The sequence below is a fragment of the Nicotiana tabacum genome, chromosome 22 (genome assembly GCF_000715075.1).
Source record: "Nicotiana tabacum cultivar K326 chromosome 22, ASM71507v2, whole genome shotgun sequence".
Taxonomy (NCBI): Eukaryota; Viridiplantae; Streptophyta; class Magnoliopsida; order Solanales; family Solanaceae; genus Nicotiana; species Nicotiana tabacum.
The window spans coordinates 145,281,713-145,299,917 of record NC_134101.1 but is presented as its reverse complement, the minus strand read 5'-3'; the positions used below and the strand labels follow the sequence as shown (position 1 = coordinate 145,299,917).

Below are 18,205 nucleotides of genomic sequence, written 5' to 3'. Positions count from 1 at the left end.
CATAAAATTTAGGTGTGTAAATGATTTTTCCGGACAAGTTTAATAGGTACTTTATACATTTCTCTTAATTTAATATCACTTTTCCTACCAACACAGACGATATTATCAAATTTAATACTCAAAATTTTCGGTGAAGAACTATCTGATTATTTAAAATTATTTATCAGAAAATTTTTCTTAGAAGAATACATACAACTATCATGAAAGTGTTCGGAAGAAATAGAAATTGAGGAGACTGTGAGGGGTCGTAAATTGAGAAAGTAAACTGTAAAAGGTTAGATGGGAAAATGACGGTTCCACTAGTTATATAAAGCGTGGAGTCACCGCATTTCTCTGTTTATGAAAGTTTTTGCCTGTTTACCGCCCCCGCAATCGGCCAAAAAATAATACAGCCATGCAAAGCACAACTTTACTTGTTCAAGCAGTAAGGACAGTTGTTTCTTCACATTTCACCAATCAGTTTAACCGTCATGTCATTGTTCCCTATCTTTGTCCCCCTTTTACTCTGTCCATTTCCCCTTTTCCCCTACCTTTCAAATTAATTTCCCCTCTTCTCTTCTCTTCTCTTCTTTCTTTTCTTTGAGTTGCACTTGCACAGTACAAGAACTTGAAAGCAAAATCACTATTTCTTGAACATTGGGAGATGAAAACAGGGGTATCAAGAAGCTGGATATTGGTGGACAGTAAAGGGGAGAGTAGTATCTTGGATTTGGATAAATATGCTATTATGAAACGAGTTCCTATCCATGCTAGAGATCTTCGTATTCTTGATCCTCTTCTTTCTTATCCTTCTGCAATTCTGGGCAGAGAAAAGGCTATTGTACTCAATTTGGAGGTGAACTTCTTTTTTTATTGCTTTCTCTGTTTTTTGTTACTATGATTTACAGAAATCTAATTCTTGTGCTTTTGTTTGGCTGTTTGTTCACCGACTTCAGCATATCAAAGCAATTATTACTACAGATGAGGTGAATTTCTTTTGCTTTCTCCATTGTATACCAGAATTTGAGGTGGTTATTATTTCGGATAGGATTTAACTTATATACAACGATGGCGTAACAATCACTAAATTTTAAGTTGTAGCGTGTTACCTACCACTACCATGTTACTAATTTCACTTATTATGAGTAGTTACTGTAATTATTTTTTCGGTGTGAAAAATGCTTAACTCTGTCAATGTATAGAACTTAAACTCCAGATATATGATTATTGGCCTTCAATTTATTGCTTCCTTGGTTTCCAATAATAGATGCATACCCCATTATTTTGTGTGGTTTAATGATTGAAGTAGGTATTGCTTCGTGACCCGCTGGATGATAATGTAGCTCCCGTTGTTGAAGAACTTCAAAGAAGATTGCCATTGCCTGCTATTGCCTTTGGAGAAGGCGAAGATGATGACCAACCAGCTGTTAATGGGGCACGAACTGAAATGCAAAATGTTGAACCAACTGGTATGCACCTGAAATGCAAACCGTTGATTACTATGTCTACATTTTGTAGTCAAGCATTAGGGGTTGCTCATATTCAGTTCCTAACTAGTAATTTTTATTGGGGATATGATACAGAATTTCCATTTGAGTTTCGAGCTTTAGAAGTAGCACTAGAAGGTGTATGCAGTTATCTTGACACTCAGACACGAGAATTAGAGACCGCTGCTTACCCAGCTTTAGATGAGCTCACCTCCAAGGTAAGATTAGAAATCCAAATACAAAATGTATGCCTTATTGGAAGAATTATTTAACAAGGTCACTTAAATGCTTAGTGCAACTAAGTGTCTACGCTAAGTATGCGTTAACTACCCTGAAAAGAGCGTGTTACCTCTTTTGTATTGAGTGGTTCTTATTATTGTTAATCTGCCTTCGATGAGGTGGTCTGTTATTCCCTAAAGTCTTTTCTAAGTGCTACGGTCGAATGTCCAACAAGCTTCTTTTGTTCTATAGGTTGACAGGTTGTATATGATAATTTGGTCACTCTTTTCTTCCAAAAGCATTGGATTAACACCTTTCTTTTTCTAAAGGATCAAAATATATAGGACAAAGATCAAATAGTGTGGAAGATCTACGGTGAAACGACTACTTTTAGCGTTCTCCTACTTGTCTATGACTTGTACTTGGAGAATGGAAGAGACAAAGGGGTGGGGGAAAAGCTTAGTTCTTGCGAAGATCCCTTAAGCATTGACTTCAAAACGAATGTTCGGAAACAAAAAGAGGAATACTGGAGTCTTTGTTGGCAAACAATCACTGTTGATGGCGGCGGTATTAAGGAAGTTTTAGGCGAAGAACTTGCAATCTGAGGGTTTATATTTACTGCAAGACAGAATTAGGCCCAATGCAGTAGTAAGAATTATCCATAGTACGTATATATAGTGGCATCTGACTATACCACCAATCTAGCTCGCCGTCTTCATCAACCAAGATTAGTTCCATTTTAACGGGAGGTACTGTTATACGACCTAGCTCTTTATTGGCAAAATATTTTTTCCTCAATGGTTGATTTCATCCCTAGCAAGAATGCAAAATTAGGGAAACCATTGTTTATTTAATTTACTGGATAGCATGTTTGGTTTGATATGTCTCTGTTGGGCATGTATGCTAGCTTTTTCTTCTTGCAATAAATATATCAGCTCGCTTTTCTCCCTTGGTATATTATTCCCTCAAAGTTCTCCTGCAATACATACATTATTCATATGTCGAGTGCATAGATCAGTTTGTTTCTCGAGTGCCTTTTCTTTTTTTTTTTTTTTTTTTTCATTTGTGAAACACTTCACTTATTTGCAGATTAGTAGTCGTAACTTGGATCGAGTGCGCAAATTGAAGAGCGCAATGACTAGGTTGACCAGCCGGGTTCAAAAAGTAAGTGTATCTCTCTCTCTCACATACTATGTCCCTTAACGTACCAAGATATTATAGTCTATGCAATAATTTATTAGCCTATCTCTGCAAGAAATAGACTGGATGAGTATAAATGGAGCAACGTGAACACGTAGGATTCATATAGCCAACCCCTACCTGCTTGGAATTGAGGGGCTGCTGTTGTTGTTGTTGTTGTTGCTGCAAGAACAACATTTGAGTTTATTTAGAGAGGAAAATGGGCAGCTATAAGCCTATGTGTATCTTTCTGCACATTCAACTAACCTAATTGACTCTAAATTACGTCAATGACTAGGTCAGGGATGATCTCGAACAACTTCTTGAAGATGATGATGACATGGCTGACCTTTACCTCTCAAGAAAAGTTGCCGGAGCTTCTTCCCCGCTTAGTGGCCAGGGGGCACTTTACTGGTCCCCTGATTCTCCAAAGTTATTGTCCAAAACGAGCAAGATCAGTGGACTAACTCAGGAGGAGACTGATGTTGAGGAACTTGAGATGTTGCTTGAGGTTATTATTATCAGAACTTTTGGAAATAATCACGACATACATGTGTTGAAAAAACTGCATATTTCTGCAGGCTTACTTTGTGCAAATTGAAAGCACGATGAACAAGTTGACAACGGTAAGAAACTGTATAGACCATGCAGGAACTTGATGCCCTTAAACATACATAAAAACGAAATATATAATGAACTCATTTGGAACTAAATAGTGACACTGGTGTTCCTTTATCCAGTTGCGGGAATATATTGATGACACAGAGGACTATATCAATATTCAGGTTACTCATTGCTGATTTAACTTGTTTATTAATACCAAGACTTTCTGGTTTTTGGAAATAAAAGTTTAAACAGTAAGTTTCCTTGTTGCAGCTGGACAATCATCGTAATCAGCTGATCCAGGTACTGTCTTTTTAATACATGCCTAGTCGGCATCCATTCCACTCTATTCAGACAGTACTACTCATATGATCTGTTGAAATTATTATCCTAAATTTTGTTACTTCTCCACTTGTATTGGCAAATAAATGGCAATTCTTTTGTGACTGATACCGCAGCTGGAGCTGTTCCTGAGTTCTGGTACAGTTTGTTTGACAGTGTACTCTTTGGTGGCTGCAATATTTGGAATGAACATTCCATATCCATGGAAGAAAGACCATGGTTATATTTTCAAATGGGTGCGCACACTCGACCAATTACTTTTCTTTTTGCAGTATATTATGTCAGTGTATAGAAATTGAACTCTGGTATGAAACGTTTCCAATTCCGCACTTGGACTGTTGTTTTAAACGGCTACATTAATGCAGGTGGTCATGCTTGCTGGAATTGCTTCTGCATCCATCTTCCTATCAATAATTTCATACGCTCGGCACAAGGGACTTGTTGGATCTTGAATTCTTCCTATCAATATATATATATACATGCTGCACCTACATATCAGCGTGTTCAGATTTCTTGATTACGACTTCAAGGGGGCCGAGGCACAACTGAAGACAAGAGTTTAGAGGGTTAAAAGAAAAAGTAAAAATATGACATCTGAGAGTTGAACCTATTACCTAAGACATTTTTGTAACCTCCTTTTTCCACTGTGATAGAAGCTAGCTATTCTTGTATTGATGAGTTCAACAATCAAAATATAGCAACAAAAAAATAAAATCAACCTGTGGACATGTAATGTTTTAAATTAGTGAATACGGAATACAATTACATCCACAACTTTCTGTAATTAGTGTGAGCTTAATGTATATATATGTATTTGGAAAACTATATATATATATAAGACGAGTGTGTCAAAAATATTACATATGTATGGGGTAAAATTGGTTTATAACGGATGGTTGAATGGTAATATGACACGTGGAGCCGAAGATAGGCGAAGGGCAAGTGAGGGAACAATCAATACCGGATACAACGAATGTAATCGATATCAGGTAAATCTCGAAGAGAGCATAGTCGAGGGGAGAAGGTCAAGGGTTTGCCATCGAATAACGTTCAATGAGAGAATATTCACTAACAATAAATGAGCGACCGTTGCAGAGAATATTAACATTCATGGCCTGCCTTACACGTTCATCAATGACTCTTTTATTATTATTTAAGAGGAGCTTTATCATAAGATCTTGTTTCCCTAGGTAAAATTATAAATAGCAGGCTCAACAACCATTGTAAAGACATGAAACTTTCTACCTACTAAAGCTTTAGTTTACTACTTTTGCTCTCAATTTAACAACTTTACTTGCACTTTATCGTTATTCTCACTTTTGCTCTCGGAGACACTGCGACCAGAGCCAGGCTCGTTTTCTTCTTTAATTTCAATTGCTAATCTTGTCTCTTTATCATTTTTTGGATCAAATCAATTCGCCTGTCTATAAATCATGTAATAAATTTAACTGGACCGTTTTGCGGGTAAGCAGTTTGCCGCTCACCATGGGGTATAGACTGCTTCACAATTGCTTTGATTCATTCGTTTATTACTAACTTGTTTTGATTCTTTCTTTAGTAGAAAACTAGATATGGAAGACAATGGTGTCAACATCTAGGAACACTGTGTTTCATGCCTGTCCCGATAGATAGGTTGACGGTCCTCCTAGTAGGTTATCAGCTCATCGGAAGTTGTTGGTGCACTCCACTTGCTCCGGAGTTGCCTATTTGGTCAGTATGCTTTGGACATGTATTGATTGATATGCGGAGGCCCTATCCCAACCTTTATAACGTTTATGTACTTTTAGAGGCTTGTAGACAAAAGTCATATATATGGATGCTGGTAAGTCCTTGTCGGCATATGTTTTGAGTGTATAAATGATCATGTCGACCTTATAAGCCCGTATGTCACATGTATAAGTTTGTATATCATGTTGGGTCGTCCTATGTCGAGTACTCCCTTATATTTTATTCTAGTTATCTCATGACGGCTCTTTCTGGCCCATCTACCCATGATGGTATGATAAGAAAGATACGTTACGTTGGTACTCGGTTGAGTAAGGCACCGGGTGCTGTAGCGGCCTTCTAATTTGGGTCGTGACAATCTTAGTATCACACAACGTTGAGGGACGCAAAGAATTGTCCATAATGACTCAATCAGTAAGACTTACAACAAAAGGGATGAGACGACCGCGGTTCGAGATGGTCAATACCCTCGTCATGTGCAAGAATCTACTCCCGATGAAGTGGAGGAGGAACATCTCGTGAAAATAGTTATACTCCTGAGAAAATAACAGAAAGTGATCATGAATCACCTCTTGAGGCAGGATTGGGTGATGACGAAGTTAAAACAAACATTATCAAGCTCCTCCAATAACACAAATGAAAGGGGCCCAATTCTTCCCAAGCGTTCCCGCCAATCAAACAGCTTAGAGAATCGATAACACCACCCCAAGGGGAGAAGTCAGTTTCGACGGAGCCGGAGTGATCTGTACCGGACCTAGGAATAACAACGGGAATGATCCCTTCAAAACCAAGCTCATGAGGTTTATGAGGGAAATGAACGAATGAATAGATCAAAATGCGAAGGAGTTTCATGCTTGGATTGATGAGATTCTAGGCGCACCACCAGTTCTAAAAGGCCCAAATTTGAAAAAATACATGCAATTGCCGCTTAAGTCAAGCACATCACTAGAGTTAATTTCGAAGAGGTTCAAGATGCCGGATATACCTAAATATGATGGGACTTCGGATCCACAGGAGCACATCACAACCTATACCACGACTGTGAATGGGAACAATTTGGCTCAACATGAGATCGGATCGATCTTGTTGAAGAAGTTCGGTGAAACCCTCACGAAGGGGGCCCTGACATGGTATTCACTCTTACCTGAGCATTCGATTGACTCTTTTGAGATGTTTGCAGACTCGTTCATTACAGACCATGCTGGGGCAAGGAAAGTTCTGGCCAGAAAGGCGGATATATTCAGAATTACGCAAGGCGTATCCGAACTGCTACGGAAATTTGTGATTTGGTTCTAGATGAGTGGGCAGCGGAGGCATTTACAAAGGGTCTCAATCCGCGGAGTTCCAATGCCTCCCAGAAACTAAAAAGGAGCCTACTCGAGTTTCAGGCAACCACTTGGGCAAATGTCCATAACTATTATGGGTCGAAAATCATGATAGAAAGTGATCAGCTTGGGGCCTCGGTGTCAGCCAAGGGAAGGGGCCGAGAAAAAACCCAGGACAAGTTTAAAAATGACTTTGATGTGGATTGGCGGTCCTTCAGAGGTTGTTTTATGCCATACGAAAGAACTAATGGTCATAGAAGCAAAGGGTTTCAGTCATCAGACAGGTTTTCTCCCGATAAAAGGACCGATCATGGAAGGAGCAATAAGTCGTTGTAGGAGAAGGAGGTGTCAGGGGCCCAAAACTCCACATACCCCAGGTTGCGAGATTACAACTTTAACATCAACTTGGTAGAGTTGGTATCGGCAATGAGGAATATCAAAAAAGCATGATTCCCGAAGCCAATTCGATCAGATCCTAGCCAAAGGGATACCAGTTTAGGGTGTGAACACCATAGGACTCACGGTCAGAAAACTGGGGACTTTCAGCATCTCCGCGAAGGGGTAGCGACATTATTGAAGAATGACCATCTTAGGGAGTTCTTAATTGACTGAGCCAAGAACAACTATGGCAAAAGACGGGATAATGCAGAGCCCTCAAAGGCAGTAGAGCTGTCGCCTCAGATGACCATCAACATGATTTTCGGGGGAAATGAAGCCAATTGTGTAACCTTCTCAGCGACAAAGAAAAAAAAGATATTGGTGACTCACAACAAGAGGCTTCAGGAAGTAGCGGAAGATGATATCACCTTCACGGAAGAGGACGTGATGGTAACAGTGGGAGGATCAGAATCGACATCAACCTCTTTGTCCTTATTTTTCTTTAGTCCTCCACCTAAGAGAAGATCAGTGTTTCTGAATAAAGTAGTGAAAGAAGTCATAGTAACAAAAGGTCAGTAAATTCTTAATGAGAAAATCGAAGGTTGTGAAAGGTTTCTAAGCAAGAGAAGAAGAAAGACTTAAAAAAAATTGGGAGTAAAGAAGTATAAATGATGAGTAGAAGAGAAGTTATAAACGACAAAAATCGTGGTCATGATTACCTCAAAAACCGGCGAAAATATTTGTCGTGGGGCAACACATGTTTCAGGTTAAAATGATGAGTAAAAGAGAAGTTATAGACGGCAAAAATCGTGGTCATGATTACCTCAAAAACTAGCGAAAATTTTTGTTGAATTGTGGGGCAACACATGTTTCAGGTCATTAAATGCGAGAAGACGTGCATCTTTTCAAGTGTCAGAGACTGTTCAAGAACTTTCCTGCCAAGAAGGGAATCTTCACCAACTTTTCGGTAACACTAAGATATGTCACTGGAAAGTAGGGGACTATCTGTAAGGGGTAAAATTGGTTTATAATGGATAGTCGAATGGTAACATGACACGTGGAGCCAAAGATAGTGAAGGGCAAGTCAGGGAACAACCAATACCGGATATAATGAATGCAATTGATATCGGGTAAATCCTGAAGGGAGTGTAATCGTCGGGAGAAGATCAAGGATTTGCCATCGGATAACATCCAATGCGGGAATATTCACTAACATTAAATGAGCGACCGTTGCAGAGAATATTAGCATTTATGGCCTCTCGTTACGTGTTCATAAATGACTCTTTTATTATCATTTAAGAGGAACTTGATCCTAGGATCTTGTTTTCCTAGGTGAAGCTATAAATAGCAGGCTCAACAACCATTTTGTTCATAAATGACTCTTTTATTATCATTTAAGAGGAACTTGATCCTAGGATCTTGTTTTCCTAGATGAAGCTATAAATAGCAGGCTCAACAACCATTGTAAAGACATGAAACTTTATGCATACTAAAGCTTTATTTTACAACGTTTGCTCTCAATTTAACAACTTTACTTGCACTTTATCGTTATTATCACTTTTGCTCTTGGAGACACTGCGACCGGAGCCAGGCTCATTATCTTCTTCTATTTCAATTGCTAATCTTAATATTAATCTCGTCAAATCAATTCGCTTATCTATAAATCACGTAATAAATTTAACTATACCATTTTGCGGGTAAACAACGTATACTTTCATAAATATGCATGGCCCCTGTAATGGTTGTCACTCTAATTCTATCACAGTAGTCAACTATATTAAATTTAGAAATCGACGGCTCTAAAGTAAAACTGCAAGATTTTAAAAGAGAGAAGGAAAAGAGAAAGAAGAACCCAGACGGTTGCGTGGCTTTTACATACAAGTTTATCTTTAATTTGTTTCTTCGATTCCACGCCAGCCAATTGACAATCTTCAAATCCGATAAAACTATAATAAAGCATTGCAGTGGGTGGTCTACAACTTTGTTACACTCGAATACACTCCACCTATGTCTTTATAATAACTCTCAAAGTGGCTATATATATTCTAAAAAAATTATATATTATTATAATAAATTAATTTACACTGATATTAAAAGATTAATTTACGCTAGAAACTATTTGTAACTTAAATCCAATATTGAATTATTTGTGATTCATGAACTAAAAAGAAAATAACAAGTGAAACACACACACACCCCAACGTAACAGACTTGAAGCTCTCTCTTTACTTGTTATCTTTTACTACTATATATGTTAAGACAGGGATTGAATTCCTGTCTACCCCTGAAATTGGTTAAGAAGTTCTAGGACCCAAATCGTAGATCACTAAGAAAAGTTAAAACAAAGTTTAAACAAGAGTTCAGTATTATCCTATGGCTGGCAGACGTGACATTTTATTGCATGGAGACAACAATTAGAGTCATAAAATAATCATCAGGGCACATAACTTAACTATTAACAAGTATAATAAATAAGAAATTAAGTTATACTACACGCTAACATGGTGTAGTATCTACACCTCTAAGTACAATTGAGTTGGCTATAACAAGTTATTATTGTATATTTGAAGATATATCATACCGGGTTTGTTATGAAAAGTTACATATATATTATTGTTGATTAAATTTTCCCAATTATACCATCAAAATGAATAAGATTTTATAACTTTTAACCAGAGGTCTCGGGTTCGTCTGATGGAAATAAAAAAACCTTTGGTAGTGAGTGCTTACGTTTTTAATAAATCTTATGCGGCACAAATACGAATATCAAATCAATAAGTTCCGAATGTTGGCATAAACTTTAATTCATTTAAGGATCTTGAACATGATAATCTTACATATAATCGATACAGAGAACATACCTGAAGCGGAAGCCATCATCACAAAGCGTTGGCGTTTACTGAAATTGGTTTCTCGCCCTTTGTTCTAACTTTTGTTACCACCGCCTTTAGTGATGGAAAATAAGAATAGAATAGGCGGTAACCCTAATGGGTGGAGAGAGGACCAATTTATAGAGGTTCTCACTTTATCTGGTACGTCCATCAAGTAACTGATCGGACGGACGAGATTTGTCTTTCATTAAATATTAACTATGGGCTTTATTACATTGGGTCACATACATAATAGGAAAAATCTAATATTCTCCCACCTGACCCAATAATCACATAACATTAATATTTAATAACATACTTCATAAGTTGCGCATAAACAAATCTCTTCTATGATGTCCATCATACATATCATAACGACAAATTACAAAATATGAGTTATGGCGGTTATACATAGTTTGTCTACATACTCCCTTCCTTCCACGACTCAAAAATCCCACCTTAGGAATCATGATGTCACCTAGTCTCTAAGATTAGGTAAGCCTAGCACATGAAGAGATCTAATAGAGATAACCAACTTACAAATGAGTAAAATAACTGATAAATGATATAGCATAACTAAAACTGAAGAAATGATATAAAATCCCCAAAACCTGGTAATTAATAGTCATAAGCTCTACTGACATATACTAGAATATCTATATACAATACTATTTTGAAATGAAGATAAACATCAGTGAAGATAACATCTGAAGGTGACTCTCAGGCCTGCGAACGTCAAGCAGGTATACCTTGAAGTCTCTAGTCGCGCAGACACAACTCTCAAAACCAACACGATCAAAATTACCTGGATATGCAAAAATATGTGCAGAAGTGTAGCAAGAGTCCACCACATCGGTACTCAGTAAGTATCAAGACCAACCTCAGTAGAGTAGTGACGAGGTAAGTTGAGACACTCACTAGACATAAAACATGTGCAAGATATTAACATAAAACTAGCAATGAAAAGCATATGAATGTAAGGCTAACAGTGTAAAGATTGTTAATATAAAACCAACAAGGGATTAATAGAAACACAATCGACAGCAAGAAGTAAATAGTTAATAAAACGATAAAGTAATCAGAACACAGTAAAAATGTAGATGAGATCAATTTGGAAAAACAACTGCGCCTTTCAAGTAATCAAATCCTTCCAACACATGATGCACACCAAGAATAACCCCGAGGCACCATATCTCGTAACCACAAAATCATAAGCTATAATTCTGAATCTTACACGCATGGCACCTTGTGCCCACATTACCAAATCACTTTCGTACGGCAAAGTTCACGTGCTACCATGTACATTGTATCCCTGTCAAATGCTAATTAAAATGTTCGAGAGATTTATTTAAATACAATAAGGCATAATAACAATCTTGAATAAAGTAAGACATCAAATGAGAAAATGAGTTTATTTTAGAAACCAAATAAAGTGAAATAAAGTACAATTTATTCAAAATAGGGTATCAAATGAGTTTAATTTACAAATAAATAGGGTAAATAAAATAATATTTTAAGTAAAATAAAACATCAGATAAGTTGACAATTAAATTTAGAATTAGTTAAAGTAAAGTGTGATAATAATTTTTAAGTAAGGTAGAACATCAGATAGGGTAATGAGTTTAATTTGAGAAATTAATTAAAGTAAAATATGATAAACATTAAAAATAGAAAGTACCGAGTGAAATGATGAGTTTTAACTTAAGAGTCACATAAGATAAGCATGTTAATAATTCTTTTATTTAAAATTGTTATGTTACCAACAACTCAACAAAGTCTGAGATAATGACTCCAGGCAAGTAAATTCATCTTGAAAATCAATTCACCAAGTAATACGGAGGCACACATTGGCACCTTAAAGAAACACAATAAATTACGTAGAATGCATGACTCACATAACAATTCCCAATTGTTCCAACACAAGAATAACAAAAAATAACCAAATACGACCAAAATACAACTGAAATGATGTAAGGAAAAATAATAACTGCTCAACCAACAAGTCGTTCCAACATAGAATGAACAATGTGACAATCTGGGGGCACAGGTCAGCACCTCAAAGAAATACAACAAATCACGTAGCATGCATGACTCACGTAAGAACTCCTAATTTTTTCAACACAAGAATAACAACATGTAACGACCCTACCGGTCCTTTTAAGTATTGTAGCCCTGCTTCCTTGTTTATTGCTTATTCTACGTTCATTATGATTACTTGACTTGCTGAGGTGGTTGGTTTGGTTCCGGGGATGTTTCAGAGTGAATTGAGACACTTAGTCCTAAGGTTGGAAGCTTAAGTTGAAAGAGTTGATCGGAAGTTTACTAACGTATAAATGACCCCAGAATAGAGTTACAATAATTTTTTTAGCATCGTATGGTGACTTTGGACTTAGGAGTATGTCCGAATAATGATTTGGAGGTCCGTAGGTTGTTTTGGCTTGAATTAGCAAAAGTTGGAAAGTTAAAGGTTTGAAAAGTTGAGAAGTTTGACCGAGAGTTGACTTTGTTAATACCGTGATTAGATTTTGGTTTTGGGAGTTGGAATAGGTTTAATGTGTCAATTATGACTTGTGTGCAAAATTTGAGATCAATCGAAGTTAGTTTGGTGTGTTTCAGCATTAATTTTAGATGTTGGAAGTTCAATAGTTCATTAGGCTTGAATTGGGGTGCGATTTGTGTTTTTGATATTTTTTGATGTGATTTGAGACTTCATCTAGATTCGTACAATGTTTTTGGATGTGTTGGTATGTTTGGATAGGGTCCTGAGGGCCTCAGGTGAGATTCGAATTGATTCGGATTGAGTTTTGGCCTTTTGGAACAGCTGATCTGGTCTCTAGTGCAGCCTTCATCGTGTTCGCGTAGAGTTGCTCGGGGGTAGGAGGATTTTGTTCTTCACATTAGTGAAGAAGGCCATGTGTTTTTGAAGTTCGTGAAGAAGGCCAAGTGTTCCAATAGGATTTTAAGATGATTTTGGACTTGGGCGCATGTTCGGATTGAGTATCGGGTGGTCTGGCAGCATTTCAGCGCTTATTGTGGAAAGTTGACACTTTGAAGGTTTTAGAAATTCCTAAGATTGATATGAAGTGGACTTTGGCATTATCGATGTCCGTTTGGAATTTTGTGCCTGGATGTGACGACCCGGCCGGTCATATTAAGAATTAATGCCCTGATCCCCTATTAACTGCTTTTCCCAAGTTTATTTCTGCTAATGTGATTTGCCGGGATGTTCGATTTTGAGTTTCGGGGAATTTTGGGACACTTAGTCCCTAAATGGGAGCTTAAGTGTTGGAAAGTTGACCATAGTCGAAACAGTGTGAAGACGACCTCGGAATGGAAATCTGATGGTTCCGCTAGCTCTGTTGGGTGATTTTGGGGTTAGGAGCGTGTTCGGATTATGTTTTGGAGGTCCGTAGCTAATTTAGGCTTGAAACGCCGAAGGTTGAACTTTTGAAGTTTCCGGTTCGATAACGAGGTTTTGATCCGAGGTTCGGAATGGAATTACGAGAGTTGTAGTAGTTCCGTTGTGTCATTTGGGATCTGTGTGCAAAATTTCAGGTCATTCGGACGTGTTTTGGTTGGGTTTTTTATCGAAAGCGGAATTCAGAAGATTTTAGAAACTTACGCTTGAATTCGATGTGTTTTGGTTGTTTTGATATTATTTGAAGTGTTTTGAAGATTTGTACAAGTTTGAATAAAGTTTTAGGATATGTTGATGCCTTTGGTTGAGGTCCCGGGGGTCTCGGGATGAATTCAGATGGTTAACGGAGGAAATTTTGGAGTTGAAGTTGTGCAGCAGCTGGTCTTCTGATATTTTTGCATCTGCGGTTTGGGGATCGCAGATGCGGCGCTACAAATGCGGCTAAAGGGCTGCAGAAGCGACTTTGTGTCAATTCCTCAGGAACTGCAAATGCGGTGAAGATCTCACAAAAGCGGAACCGCTCCTGCGGTTAGAGATCCACAGATGCAAAAGCTGGTATTTTAATGAAAGTCGCAGATGCGACGTTGTGTCCGCAGAAGCAAGACCGCAGATGCGGTCCCAGGGCCGCAAATGCGGAAATCGCTGGGCAGAACATATAAATAGTTGCCTTCGCGAATTTGAGGGATTCTTTCACCATTTTCATCCGGGTTTGAAGTTTTTGAGAGAGATATTTTAGAAAAATAAAGGGGAATCGCTTGGAGGTAACATCCTTGACTTTATAACTCATTTTATGTGAGTAAAGACCTAATTAGTGGTGAGAAATTTGGGAAAAATGGGTAATTATGGCTTAAGTTTAAGAGGCCTTTAAATGAGGATATGAGGGGTCATTTGGACTCCAATTTCAATGTTCTTATTATGTATAGACTCGTGAGAGTACGAGGTTTCTGAAAATGTAAATTTCACCCGATTCTGAGATGTGGGCCCGAGGGGCATTTTGGTCATTTTACATAATTTTGCGTATTAGCTTAGAATTTAATTGTATAGTCAGTTACTTAAAGTGTTATTTACATTATGTGATTGAACTGAATTGATTTGGCCATTTGGAGTCGAGTACTTGTGGCAAGAGGATGGTTTCAAGTTCACTTTGAGCCAGTTCGAGGTAAGTGGCTTGTCTAACCTTGTATGGGGGACCTTCTCCTTAGGATTGGTATATATGGTAATTGAAATGCCTTGTTCGTGAGGTGACGAGTGCGTACTTGTGCTAATTATTGGAAATCCGATTTCTTTAAGTACTTACTAGTATGTTTCCTTTCCTGTTTCTATTACTTGCACTATTAGGCCTGTTGTTAGCTTAGGAAAGCATGCCTAAGTGACTTAATTGCTTCATTTGATTTAACCTGCCTTACTTGAATTATGTGCAGCATGCTAGACTAGAAATACTTATTGCCTTAATATGAATTTTGCTATTTCTGTTTATCTTCCTGGTGCTGCTGTGTATTTATTTTGGGACTACGGATGTGGGATTCTGGTAGCTCCCCCTTGTCTGTTTACTTGGGACTACGGGTTAGATTCCCGGTAGATCCCCCTGCACATTTACTTTGGGACTACGGGTTAGATTCCCGGTAGATCCCCCTATGCAGTTATGGAACTACGGGAGTGCACCCGGTAGATTCCCCAAGTACTAGGTATTTACATTTGGGTCTACGGATCAGGATTCCGGTAGATCCCCGTGCATTGATAGTTGGACTACGGGATGGGATCCTGGGAGATCCTTCAGACATATATATGATGGACTATGGGATGGTATCCTGGGAGATCCACTGGACAGTTGTAATTGGGACTACAAGACGGTATCCTGGAAAGTGCCTCGGTTTTTATCTCTGTGTTGAGTTGTATTTCTTTCTGTTGTTTGTTTTGTCTCTATTCTAGTTGTTGTTGTTCTGTCAATTCTATGTTATTTCTTACTGTGGCACTTATTTATACTATTTTATTCCACATTGTCAACCCTTATATTGTATTTAACCTCAGTAGGGCCCTGACCTTCCTTGTTACTACCCCACCGAGGTTAGGCTTGGAACTTAGTGAGTACTGCTGTGGTGTACTCATGCCCCTTCTACACATGTTTTCATGTGTAGATCCAGGTACTTCTACTCAGACCTACCATCCTTAAGGGAGGTGACTACTTAGAGACTTCGAGGTACATCTGCCGTGTCCGCAGACCGAGGAGTCCCTTTCTATTCTTGCGTTTTAGTATTTAGCCCTTCTGTACTTTCTGTTCTTATTTGACAAATTCCGGAGTTAGAGCTATGTAGTATTTCTTTTTCTTAGCTTGTGATTCGTGGGTTTCTGGGTCTTGGATTTGGATATTGGTTTTGAGATTTATATATGGTGTATGCTGAGTGGCACATTTAAACACTGTTATTGCCTTATTTCTGCTTTCAAATTGTTTTTTTTACTTCCACAAATTTTGGTTATCTTCTGCAATTTAGGCTTACCTAGTCGTAGAGACTAGGTGCCTTCACGATGGTTCACGAAGGGCGAACCGGGGTCGTGACAAGTTGGTATTAGAGCTCTAAGTTCATAGGAGTCACAGATCACAAGCCGGTTTATTAGAGTCTTGCTGATAGGTACGGAGATGTCTGTACTTATCTACGATAGGCTATGTAACTATTAGGAAAATTTTCACTTCATTTGATTTCCTTGTCGTGCGATATTTTGACATCACAATTCTAAACTTCTGTCTTCTATTCTCTTACAGATGGTGAGGACATGTGCTACTCGAGATGATCAGACACCCGCGCCCCCTATTGTAGCCATCAGAGGCCGAGGTCGGGGTAGAGGCCGAGGACACACACGTGGTGCAGCCAGAGCACCTGCGTGAGCTGCCGCCGAGGTACCACCAGCGGATCCAGCCGGAGTCCAGGCACCTGACACGCCTACTGCTACTACTACTCTAGCTCTTTAGGAGACTTTGGCACAGTTCATAAGCATGTACACCACCTTGGCTTAGGCATGGTTGCTTCCCCTTGCTACAGCTACGTCTCAGGCTAGGGGAGGAGCACAAACCCCCTCCGCTCGCACTCCTAAGTAACGAGTTCATGTTGAGCAAGTCCCTGAGATTATTCCTTTGTTGCTTGCAGTGCCAGTTCATCCCGAGGACAGGGTAGCGGCTTCTGAGGATAAGCAGTTGAGGTTTGAGAGGTTTAAGAAGTACAAGCCCCCTGTATTTAGTGGTCTAGCATCGGAGGATGCTCTGGGATTTCTTGATGAGTGTTACCGCATTCTCTGTACCATGTGTATCTCAGGATCGAGCGGGGTTTCTTTCACTACCTTCCAACTTCGAGGAGCCGCCTATGAGTGGTAGCGCACCTATGAGTTAGACAGTCCAGATGAGGCTGCTTTACTGACTTGGACTCAGTTTTCAGATCTGTTCCTAAGAGAGTATGTTCCTCAAAGCCTCAGGGACGTATGGCGCGTAGAGTTTGAGCATTTATGCCAGGGCGCTATGACTGTCTCAGAGTATACTATCCATTACACCAGTTTGGCTAGGCATGTGCCAGCCTTGGTTTCTACTGTCCGTGAGAGGGTTCGCTAGTTTATTGAGGGCCTTATTCCCAGCATCAGATCTATCATGGATCGTGAGTTAGAGATGGATATTTCTTATCAGCAGGTGGTGAGCATTGCTAGGAGGATCGAGGGTATGCATGCTAGGGAGAGAGAGGGGAGGGAGACCAAGAGGTCTTGAGAGTCGGGCCATTATTCTGGTGCCCTTACCCTAGCTGAAGGTCGTCATGATAGGGATTATATGAGTCGCCCTATTCATTCAGCTCTTCTAGCAGGCAGTAGTGCTCTAGCTCTTCCTAGACCTCAGGAGCCTTATTACGCACCGCCTGTATCTAGCGCGCCTTCTGCACGGGGTGCTTTCAGAGGTCAGTCCAACAGACCTAGCCCTACCAGTCATAGCCACCACATACTCTCAGAGCTTGTTTTGAGTGTAGTGACACATGCCATATGGTGAGTGATTGCCCCAGACTTGGGAGGTGTGCACCTCCACAGACTTATCAGCCACAACGTGCCCCGTAGAGTTCTCAGGCTATGGTTATAGCTCCAGTTGCTACCCCACCTACTCAGCTAGCTAGAGGTAGAGGTCGGGGAGGTAGGGGTCGCCCTAGAAGGGGAGGCCAAGCTAGATACTATGCCTTTCCTTCCTGTACCGAGGCTGTTGCCTCCGATTCTGTCATCACAAATATTATATTGGTTTGCCACAAAGATGCTTCGGTTCTATTTGATCCAGGCTCTACTTACTTTTATGTTTCTTCTCATTTTGCTCTGCATTTGGGTGTACCTAAGTATTCTTTGAGTTCCCCTGTTTATGTTTCTACTCCTGTAGGAGATTCTCTTATTGTGGACTGTGTTTATCGGTCTTGTTTGGTTGCTCTTAGTGGTTTTGAGACCAGAGCCAATTTATTATTACTCAGCATGATTGATTTTGATATTATCTTGGGCATGGACTGGTTGTCGCCCCATTATGCTATTCTTGATTGTCACGCCAAAATCGTGACGTTGGCTATGCCAGGTGTACCACATGTTGAGTGGAGGGGGTACTTTAGATCACACTCCCAGTAGAGTTATTTCTTTTCTTAAAGCTCAACGTATGGTTGAGAAGGGGTGTGACGCGTA

At 39.3% G+C, this 18,205-nt stretch overlaps 1 protein-coding gene across 1 annotated transcript; it reads left to right on the top strand.

The window, feature by feature from the left end:
- Positions 1-508: 508 nt before the first annotated feature.
- On the top strand, positions 509-4,664 carry LOC107814088 (magnesium transporter MRS2-I). Its single transcript, XM_016639416.2, has 11 exons — positions 509-835; positions 936-965; positions 1,289-1,448; positions 1,563-1,684; positions 2,775-2,849; positions 3,163-3,375; positions 3,446-3,490; positions 3,605-3,649; positions 3,741-3,770; positions 3,926-4,045; positions 4,175-4,664. The coding sequence occupies exons 1-11, from the start codon at positions 644-646 to the stop codon at positions 4,259-4,261; spliced, it is 1,119 nt and encodes a 372-aa protein (XP_016494902.1). The 5' UTR covers positions 509-643; the 3' UTR covers positions 4,262-4,664.
- Positions 4,665-18,205: the final 13,541 nt, after the last annotated feature.

What these genes read in the sequence shown, in the direction of transcription:
- LOC107814088 (XM_016639416.2), top strand. Translation starts at nt 644, where the DNA reads ATGAAAACAGGGGTATCAAGAAGCTGGATATTGGTGGACAGTAAAGGG. An exon ending in AACTTGAGATGTTGCTTGAG is followed by an intron (nt 3,376 to 3,445) that starts GTTATTATTATC and finishes ATATTTCTGCAG; the next exon opens with GCTTACTTTGTGCAAATTGA. An exon ending in ATGGTTATATTTTCAAATGG is followed by an intron (nt 4,046 to 4,174) that starts GTGCGCACACTC and finishes ACATTAATGCAG; the next exon opens with GTGGTCATGCTTGCTGGAAT.